We start from the raw sequence: 11,892 nt of genomic DNA on the forward strand, positions 1-11,892 counted from the left end.
GGTTGTAGGCCAGCAGCTACCAATCTCTCGAACAGAGAACGATGCAGACCTCCGTTTCTAGTGTCCGGACACGTAACAACCGGCCCCAACTGACAGTGGTCACCTATTAACACCACTTTTTTGGCTCCGTGGGTGATTGGAATGATGCATTCCGGTTCTAAGCCTTGAGCGCATTCATCCACGACCACCGAAGAAAAATTGATTTTTTCTAAACGGTTGTCGCCGGCGCCGGAGCAAGTTGTGCACACCACTCGACAATTCGCTAGACAGTCGATTTCCGCCATTCTTCTCAGATAATTGTAGTCCCTTCTCTCATTTGGGCTCAACTCGACACCTTGATCAATCTGCCCTTGAAGAGTTTTAAATTCTGAATGACCAGCAAGCTTTTTAATTTGTTCACTAAGATATATATTTGAAAGATCACTTTTAACCGTCTCTTTCGTTTTTTTTACAAGTCTCACGACATCGATGCCTGTTTTGGCCATGGCACTTGCCAAGTTATCAACAGCGTTGTTCGACGGTGCGCAAACTAATACGGTTCCGGACTTGGACAGATTGTATACAATATTGGCACAAGTAACCGTTTTTCCAGTACCGGGAGGCCCTTGGATTAGAGAAACTGGCGTGCGTAGTGCATGGCTCACAGCAGACAGCTGTGACTCATTTAAACCAGGTAAATTGGGAGCTAATAGGCTGTTATCTGTCAGATTTTCGTCACGTTCGGATGAATGTTGTTGTTGACGCCCGAGCAACATTGATCTTACTTCAGGTGAAACAGATTCGTACTTGTAAGAAAAAGTAGCAAGTGCCGCTTCCATCCGAGTGTAAGGGGTTTTATCAAATGACTTTTTTAAAGTTGCCGGTGTCCCAATTGGCAAGTCGATTGAAAAATTTACTTCTACATCAACAACGCTCATGAACTGGTCGAAGTTCGTAACAATTCCTTTTATGGCGTTGGTCATTTTTGGACTTGAAATCCATAATTCTTCGTCAACTACAAATACATTATTTTTACTACTCATTTGAAAACGTACTTTTGATTTTTTATTGTAGTTTTGAGAGCTAACGATTTTGCATTCAAACGAATGTTTTTCGCCCAGTTTTAAATTGTACGAGCATTCAGCACTTATTAATGGCTGGAAAAAATGCCCGTATTTCTTTGACGAAGAAAATATACAGGGAATATTTGTTGGAGGGACAGTTGAATGCGGAGAACATGGCGATGGTAGTTTATCATCTTTAGCGTTCAGTTCATTAATTTGTATGACTTTTGTTTCCGTTTTCTCAAAAAGTGTACAATGATCAATAAGTTTCAACAGTGTTATGACAACAGCACAATACATTGCCATTGTTCTGATGAAGTCATTTTCTGTAATGAAATAAATTCCACACCAAAATACGAGATGGTAAATTTTCCACATGTCCTTTGACTGCATACTGGTAGCAAGCGATGTTCTTGATGTATTTAATTAAAAAAAATTTAAGCACTTAGTATGAAGTTAGAATAACGAAAATTTTCACGTTTATATTTAATCTAAAAAAGNTTTTCACATTTATATTTAATCTAAAAAAGGTTACATTCTGAAAGTGTTCCACTCCTTTTATATGAAAAATTTTGTCATAAAGCGGCAAAAAAAATAAAAAAGTATTCTTTTTGGCCAACATCACTTTTTTAAGGAGCCAAAAAAGTGTTCTAAAATAACAACTAAGTAAAAAAAAATTTTTTTATTCATTAATTATTTATTTTACAACAAACATGCAGTTTGATCGAGGCTTTAAATTATGCAGTACTAATCTAAACTTTGAATAAAACAAGCTTTTCAAATTAGAAAATAATCAATTCATTAAATCTAATTTTAGTATAATAAACACCTAGTAAAAGATATTTGTTTATTTTTTTTCATGGTAATATGAATTCTAATTAATTTAAGGGAATTTTTCAAATATTTTACTTTTATAGTTTTTTTACACTAAATTTTGCTTTAGAAAGTTAACGAATTAGGAATATTATTAAAAAAAAAAAAAATTTTAACTTTTAATAAATCTTAAAAAATATTGTTTTTATTATAAAAAGTGAATTTCATGTTGTTTAATTACTTTGTCATGATTTTGCATTCAACTCGTAAACATTATGTTTTAGAATGTTTTCGTAGAGAATAAGCCTACTTTATTTAAACCATTAGTATGTTTTTATTCAATATTAAAATAATTGAATTTCGAAAGTGAAAGTAGATTGTACATCTATGTTAAAACCACAAGGGTTTTCTTTATAAAGAATCTTTTAAAAATTACATATTTTCATTTTTAGTAGGTGTAATGAAATTAATTCATATCAAACAACATATCAATTAATACTTGAAAAGTNATCAAACAACATATCAATTAATACTTGAAAAGTTATATTATTAGTACTATCTGCTAAATAAACTGAATCATTAAAATTCAAAGTGGTATAAAATAAATTAAATCAAATGAATTTTCGCAAAATTCCATCCAAATTTGATGAAAGTATGCTATTAACTCTGTCAAATATTTATTATGTTAATTAAATGGAGTTAATTTTAAATTTTAACAAGAATATAAATTTTTCAGTTGTTGCTATAGAATAAGCCAATTAAAATTAATAAAAAATGTATACAAACCAAATTGTATGATTTATAAAATGTCATANGTAAAAAATTTATACAAACCAAATTGTATGATTTATAAAATGTCATAAATTTTGTAATATTTTTTGATAAATGATAGTAATAAAAAAAAATACAGTTGTAAAATTAATGTAAAATAATTTTAATATTTATTTTATTATATTCAACAAAGTTAAATAAAATAAAGGTCATAAGACATAAGAAATTAAACTTATTAATTTTTTTTTACTTTTTTAAAGTCGAAAAAGTAATTTTTAAATTTGAGTTAGCTTAAATAGCCAATTTTTTAGCTTCGATCTGATTTTTTTATAAGTAAATACTAATTTAAATAATATTAAAACTTAGAAGTGATAGAAAAAGTCTAATTGCAAATTTGAAAACAACGCGAAAATTTCATTTAGAAAAGTATATTTTTGTTACTGATGAAAGTTCCTTGTAGTTCAGTGCATTTATTTATAGTAACAAACAGTTTTTATTGAAATTTATTGTATCAAGCCCTTAAAATTTTTATACACGTAAATATAAAGCAAAATACAACTTCTTTATTATTTTTATAATTTCTCCGTTTAAATTATAATATTACATTATTGAATATCAATTTCATACTAAATTTAATGATTATAATTAGTATTTATTCATATATTATATTTTAAAATCAAAGAACTACTAATCAGGATATAATTAAAGAAATAAGAGTTGATGTTGCTTTTAGAATAATCCACCAATTTCTCTAAATGAAACACTATCTACAGATTTGCATCGATGCGTTTCTTATGATAGTGATTTTAATCACTGTCAGATATCATCTATACTTGTCACATCTANTTCAGATATAATCTATACTTGTCCCATCTATGTCTTGTCTACACTGTGCCTCGACCCCACTGTGCTAACGTTTTTTTAAATAATTTTTCACCGTAATTATATTTTTCGCGGTCATTATAATATTAAATTAGAAAAAATAAATTATATATAGTTTTAATAAAATGAATTGTTGTTATGAATATAATTATATCATAATATAATTATTTTAAACCTAAACAGTTTTAATATAAATTGTAATTTAAGCCATACAATTCATTTTTTTTTTTACTTAAAATATCTTTTTAATTCAATTTTTAATCAATATTATGAATTACATTAGACAATTATAACTCACAAATTTTTAATCAAATTTACGTTCAATTTAATTTTAGTGTATAATGGAAAACTCAATGACCAAATCTCAATGTTCAACGATTACGACAAAAAAAAACATTATTGGCCAAAAGCTCTCATTAAAATTTTCTGTTTTAGCTAATTTTTTATATTTTCAAAGTGTGGACAAAAAACTAATATCTATTAGTCAACATCTTTATTTAATGCCATTAATACAGGTGTGATCGAAAACTGACTCATAACACTTAAATGTAAAATAGTTTTACAAATCGCCGAAAAAATTGGTTTAGACGGGGAAAAATGGTTTTTTATAGTCCGAAGAAGGTAGCCCAACGATCCCTACCGTGATCTAGGAAGCTGAGGCTTTCTATTCTAATTGGTTAATTATAATGAGAGTGAAGAAACCTGTGTGTTGGGTTGGATTTTACCATAATTAACTGGATATTTTGTATTTTATATGAGATAACCTTGTTTTGGTGATCTTCTATAATCATAATATGTGACATACATGTACAAATGATAACATCATATTATATGTTTATATTATAAGTAATAATATAATATTACAATTATATGCTAACCGTCATAATGTATTACGTATTCTATTTTTAGCTTTTATATACTGTGACTCAATCACAAAAACAATTCCATCGCTCTTATACACGTAAAATAAATTATAGTTTAAACTACTATACATTTAATTTGTTCAGCCGTTTTAACTTTGCATGGCTTCTACGCATCAACTGAAATAAAACAAATTAATACAAAATTTAAAGCAAATCTTATTAACAGTTGACTCACAATAATAAAATATTAAAAATATTTTTTTGAAATTGATACGTAGCCATAATTTGAATACCATTTTTGAAGGTACTAAATGTATTTTCTCCCTTTTCTAAAAAATACTTTATACAATAGCAATATAAATAATTTTCTTACATTTTTTAGGTGTGGCTAGTCCCTGGTGGCATCGGTGCATTGATAATTAATCATATAATAATGAGGAGTATTCCTAAAATTTTACTTATTCTTATCGATGAATATTAAATATATTTTTAATAAATAAATATTCAAGTATAATTGATTTCGATTTTGTTTTTAATATTTTTTTTTACATTTGATTAACATTTGAAATCTTATATTTAATTTTTACACATAGTACACATTTTCATTGAATCTTGCATTATTTATAACACATAAAGCTAATTTAAGTATAGAAATTTACAACATTCCGTTTAAAATATCTCACTAGAATTTATTATTAAATTAAAAAAAAACCCAGCACAGGAGGGTTGAGGTACAGTGGTGACGTGGCATAGTTGGATCAAGTATAATAACATCTGACAGTGATTAAAATCACTATTAAAAAAAAAAACGATTCGATGCAAATTTTTAGATAGTGTTTAATTTTAAAAAATTGGTGGATTATTCCAAAAGCTACATGATCTGCTAGTTCCTTATTAATATCTTGATTAAGATAAAGCATGTTTAATGAAAACGGTATTATTAAAAAATATTATTTCTCAAAAAAAAAATTGTGTTTATTCATACACTTTTCAATAAGTTATAGCATAATAAAGTAAAAAATGTAAAATATAAAATCGAGAGTTTTCACACAAAAATAGCATTCGGTAGCCATTTTCACCACGAAGACAAGTCCAGAGGTCAATTTTTTTTTTTCCATATTAAAGTATATTACATTACCTTTAATTTAAGATATATATAAAAGTGTCAGATCTTCCGGAACATTTTCAAAAGTTAAGTTGAAAAATTTTATTTTTTGTGAAGAAGTTGTCATTTTAAATCCCCCCCTGTGAGCAGGTTAAGTGTCAGATTTACAAAAAAAAATATACCAAATAATAAGTAAAGACATCAAGCATCTATAAAAAAAAAAAATTATATTGATATGTTCATTTTTGAAAAAATTACGACACATTTTAGTAAAAAAAATTTCGAAAATTTCGAAAATTAGCGATTTTTAAATTTGTAATTTTTTTGGAGGTTTCCACCATTTACGGGGAACTAGGGAAATTTTTTCAATTTTTGAGGTTAATGTCTTCGACTAGATACGATTTGTGATCTTTTGACGTATCGTTGAAAGAAATCAGTTCGATGAGAGCTAAGAAAAAGTGGTAACAGACACAAAAAAAAACACATCATAGTAAAACCAATACCTTCTCAGCTTCACATCGAAGCTAAAAGAAATGATGATACATTAGTCTACATTTCTAGGAAATGAAGTACTCTTTCTAATGTTTTAGGCAATATTATTTGTCAAGTTAGTATATTAAATTTAAATGAATGTTTTTGTCAATGTTGAGTGTTACTATAGTTACACGGCGGGAGGTAAAGAAATACATAAGATACGTGTGTATCCTTTTCGGACACGCCTATCTAAGTTTTGAATAATGGTTATCCTTTTAACACATCTTCAGTGAATCACTTGTTTTTCTATGGATCTCATTCCTCGTATAGACACATGAAGTAATTAAAAATATCTACTATGTAATTGTGACCATATTGTTTTTTTTTTCAGTATTATATTAACATTATACAAAAATATATAATGTAATACTTGATTGACATAAAAATTGCCTGCAAAACAAGTCAATATTAAAATGCTTTCAAAAATAGCTTCCTTTACTAATACATAAAAGATAAGGATTTAAAATTTAAATGTAACTCAAATACAAAGCGATCTATTTTGGATTAGACATTCGTTTTCTGAGAAACTATAAAATATTTTTTAAAAGAATAATTATTTGGTACAAATACGCTACAATATTATGTAGTCAAATAATTTTTTTTAATTCTTTCAAGGCTAAAATGTCTAAACTTAAATTTTCTTAAATAGAATCATTTTTTATCAACTTGTTAATATGAAAGTAATAAATTACAAACAAATGTAGTCTTGAAATTATTTTATCCTATTGTTTGTTCGTCTGTTACAGTACGATAAAGTTTTATAATTTAAGATCAAATTGCAAATGATATTTCATTGTTGAGAAAACAAAAGTCTTTATTTTTACATTTTGTTGTAAAAACTTGATTTTATTAATACATGTTATATTATACAATATAATATATGTTAATGATATTAATGATTTCCCAAGGTTGCAATGTATGACACACGTGTATTTAAATTTAAATTGTTTTCCGCGAGTCAAGAAATTTGATTGATTTTAAGTTTGTTAAATGCAAGTTCGATATAATAACTGGTGCGTTTATCTATCAAAATGCATTTATAATTTCCCCACATCAACCTGTTATAATTTTTTTTCTAAAAAATTAACACATGAAGTAGTATCTTATATAAGCAATTCACATAATTAACATTTAAGTAACGGTTGATTTTGTAAATCGAATAAAATGGAGTTTTCTATCTAAATTCAAACTTACTAACTTATTTGTTAGTAAAATAATCAATAACAAGTACAATTAAATTTATAAGTATATTGCATTCAGACTAAAAACTTATTTACACTATTTATTGTATTTGCAAATGAAAAAATATTGTGTTTAAAATATACTTTTCTTATTTAGTATATATTTTTGATATTGAAATTTATAAAATGAATTAAATTATAATTAAAATGTATAAATACATTTAACTTTTTGAGAAGCTACAAATTAATTTTCAGGCAGTCTAAGATCTATGTTTTTCCAATTTAGTAGCCTAAGTCCCTTAAACACCAGTGCCGATTTGGGAGAATTATTTAAATATAAAGAATAATTAAAAAATTGGTATAGGAATTCACTTTATAGAGAAATTCTAAGATGAGTCTTCCGAGTTTCTCATTGGAAACAAATAATGAAAATTATTTGACACTCAAAAGTTATTGACCTCCATAGTAAAAATTTGATAACTCAAATTGATAAATTTAAAGACCAAAAGCACTTTAAATGTACACTATATTCTCGAAATATTTATGTAAATAAAGTAATTAATTTCTAAAAAATAAATAGATAATTTAAAAAATTATCTTTTTCTATGTGTATTCAAACTTTTGGCATGTACTGTACAGCCCAGATTAAGGGGGACGAACGCCCCGGGGCCCATCTCGAAATTTACTAGCCTAGTCATGAATAATGACAGAGTTTATCGGAGTTTTTTTTTTTGTTCGTCACTTTTTATGGTACCAATATTTTCCATAGGGGAGCCATCTCAAGGTACAGCTTCGGGCACCATTTGGTCTTAATCTGGCTTTGTATAGCTTATTAAATGCAGTTAGTGTATTTATTATCGAATCACACTCTAAGGAAATCTTAAAAATATAATATCAAGGTTACGATTTTCACTAAATATATTTTTTAGTTCAAGTACATTATAACTTGAGTTTATAAAAATCTGATCAGGGGTTTAGATCTATAGTATTATTTCTCGATATCCAATGACCGATATATGAACATAATTGAAGTACCAATACAAAATAGACTACTCCACTCTGATAATGGCTCTTAAAAATCCTCCTAATACACTAATTTACCTACAACATTAGAGCCAAACTGTAACATAAGTCATAAGCGCAAACTGGAGTAGCTTAAAGAGTCTTAGTCACTCCAATTTTAAATTTAACACCTACAAAATTAAAAAAAAAACTTGTATAATTATACAAAAAGAAATTTCAGAGAGCGAAGTTAAATATAATATTAAACCCCCTCCAAAAATTTATTGAAATTATTGAAAAGTAGAATTTTTCGTAATTTTATCTCATATAATAAATATATATTAAAGTTTTCAAACATAAACTGATATTTTTGACAAATACTTTATTATGTACACCAAATATAAAAAAAATTATCGNAAATACTTTATTATGTACACCAAATATAAAAAAAATTATCGTCTTACTTTTTTTATAATAATAATTTTTTGTAAAAAAATTATTATTATCACTGAAAATATTATTCATTAGATAATTTAAAAATAGCATTGACGTTTAATTGTTAAATGATAACACACATTTTCTATATTTGCATAAATACGAATTTTTTAAGTACATTTTAATAGACTTTATTTACCCAAATTGTAGATTTGACCGAAAATAAAAATTGTGTATTTTTATCTTAGTAAAGAGAAGAGTACCATTTACTAGTATAAAAAATGAAGACGTATTTTCTCTGTTATCGTATGTTCATGAAAAATAATTTTTACAAAATGTTTCAATTGTATTTATTTTCTTTACTTTTTATTTATGATGCTCTTAATTTTAGAGTAACGGCCATAACTGTTAATGAATTTAATACTTTGGTGCAACACACAGCGTGGAAAAAATTAACAGAGCATCAATATGCTAATCAATTTACATTCGTTGGTCGGAATTTTAAAAATAAAATTGAATATTTTCCTTTAAGTACATTACTTGAGGACGATCAAATAATTACAGAAGAGAATTTTATCGATAGAGTATGGCAATTCCATTTGTTATTATGTTCACTATGCTCTTGATCTACAACAACTAATGAAATTAACAACAATTTTAAATTTGAATTGCATAAATTCCTACAATGAAAAAAAATGTCTAAAAATTTTGGTTCAAAAATATCAAAGCTTTTGCACAGAACTTAAGAAGATGAAAAACTCATTATTATATTTTTCTGAAATGGTTAAGTTAACATCAACGCGTGCTAATGATATATTTTTTAAAGAAATTTATCTTACTTTAAATACTTTGATACAAATAGGAGAAAAAGAACATCTTACAGCAGATGAAGATTTTAGTAAAAATCTTTCGTATGCACAAGGAAGAGTTGGTGACTTTTTTAACAACCATGTTCAATCTATAGATTTTTTTAGAAAATGTACAGGACTCCTTTATTTTCATAATAATATAGATATACGAGAAATTGACGTAGAAAGTTATTGTACATTTATCACGAATATTTTTGAAAGTAACAGTAATTATGGTTTTCAATATGATCCAAATACTCTTGCTGTCACTCTAAAAAACTTAACAGACAACAAGCTAAAATTTGATTGATAAATAATAATATTGTAATTATCTATTATATTTGATAATAAACTATTTCAAATTATTATATTTTAATTTATTTGTGTATTTAAAAAATATTTAATTGGCATATACCACTAGAGAATACTTTAATGTGTTAAAACTAAAATAAAATATCCAATATTTTAAAAAAAACTTATACACCATTCGTTATTTATTTTTAGAGTTCAGTGACTAACAAATTGTGTTATAAATATATTTAGAATTAAACTAAAGTAATGTATTATTAAATGTACACGTACATATCTTATTTTCAAAAGGATATTGCTAATTAAAATAATCAGAAAATTTGCTACATAAAAATAATAGTATTTATAAATTGTGTTTATTGTACATCTGTGTCTTAAAGACAAACTTTAACAAGTCCATTTTTTAATTTTCATTGAATAAGCATTTAAAAATTGTCACACCTTATTTAAAAAAAATGTGATATTGATAGTTTACTTCTAGAGTAAAAATATTAAATCCTCTTAATAATGCCCTTAGTTTATTGTATAAAGTAAAAAATTTTATGTTTTATAATTCAAAGTATGTTTGCAATCAAATATATTTTATGAACAAAACTTAAATTCTGTTACAACAAAAACCAAATGATTGCAAATATTTCGAAAGTGAAATTTAAGTTATTTGTTTCAATTACCACAAATTCATATTATTACTTGTTTATATGTTATTAATTTGATCAAAAATATTTGTTCGATTCATTTTTGTTATTTTATTTTGTATGTTAGTACAGTTAAAGTTACTAGGATCAAAATGGTCAGAACAAACTCTTTGCCATTCAGATACGCGATCAATTTTAAAAAATTCTTTCCATTTCAATAATTTGGTTAAATCTTTGGGAAATCTATAATTATAAAATTAATAAGACAATTCTACATTTTATTAAATATTGTGATATCAATCTCTCAATAACTTACTTATGAAATGATAGACGGGGATTCATATTGGCACTCTTATGACATTAATTTTTGTAATTTTTGTGAAATGTATAAAAAATTAAATGTTTACCTACAGTATATACTACATATCCGTACGCTATATAAACGTTATAACTTATTATAAATTAAAATTTCAAAAAAAAACCAGTACAGTGGGGTCGCGGCACAGTAGGCACGTGCCATATTTTTCATATTAAAATATATTACATAAGCTTTAATTTAATATATATATAAAAGTGTCAGTATTTCAGGAACACTTACAAAAATTAAGTTGAAAAAGTTTTACTTTCTATATGCATTTTTAAGTTTTGAACCCCCTGTATTAAGGGAAATGGTCCGATTTAAAAAAAAAGTATGTCGAATGAAAGAGGTATATAAATATTATTTATCATGAAAAACTCGTATTGATCCATACTTTTTTAAAAGAGTTAAACAAATATAAAGTTAAAAATGTAAAATATAAAATCGAGAATTTTAACATAAAAGTAGCATACGGTAGCCATTTTCATCTTGAAGACAAAATAAAGTACAAAATTTTTTTTCCATAATAAAGTATATTACATTAGCTTTAATTTAAAATATATATAAAAGTGTCAGTATTTTCGGTACACTTTCAAAAGTTAATTTGTGTGAAAAGTTAGGTTGAAAAAGTTAATTTTTTGTGAAAAAGTTGTCATTTTGAATTCCCCCTTGTGAGCAGGTAAAGGATCAGATTTATAAAAAAAGTATACGAAATGATATGCAAGTACCTCTCGTATCTATATAAAAAAAAATTATATTGATTAGATCAATTTTAAAAAAGTTATGACGGTTTTAATTATAAAAATTAAAAAAGTGTAAAAAATTAGCGATTTTTAAATTAGTAATTTTTTTGGAGATTTCCCTCATTTATGGGGAACAAGGAAAATTTTTTCATTTATTGAGGGTAATGTCTTTGATTAGATATGATTNCATTTATTGAGGGTAATGTCTTTGATTAGATATGATTTATGATCTTTTGACGTATCGTTGAAAGAAATCAGTTAGGTGAGAGCTGAGAAAGAGCGATAACATACACAAAGAAAAAACACATTATAGTAAAATTAATACCTTCCAGCTGCGCATCGAAGCTAAAGCAGCATATTATGCGCTTAT

At 25.9% G+C, this 11,892-nt stretch overlaps 1 protein-coding gene across 1 annotated transcript in view; it reads right to left on the minus strand.

Annotated features, from left to right (window-relative positions):
- Window positions 1-1,349, minus strand: part of LOC126909339 (regulator of nonsense transcripts 1 homolog) — a 2,182-nt gene extending 833 nt beyond the window's left edge. The window contains exon 1 of the mRNA XM_050691755.1: window positions 95-1,349. Within this exon, the coding sequence (XP_050547712.1) occupies window positions 95-1,349 (1,255 nt within the window). The remainder of the gene's footprint in view (window positions 1-94) is intronic.
- Between the last annotated feature and the right edge of the window lie 10,543 nt (window positions 1,350-11,892).

This window comes from Daktulosphaira vitifoliae, unplaced genomic scaffold (genome assembly GCF_025091365.1).
Source record: "Daktulosphaira vitifoliae isolate Bord-2020 unplaced genomic scaffold, ASM2509136v1 Scaffold_277, whole genome shotgun sequence".
NCBI lineage: Eukaryota > Metazoa > Arthropoda > Insecta > Hemiptera > Phylloxeridae > Daktulosphaira > Daktulosphaira vitifoliae.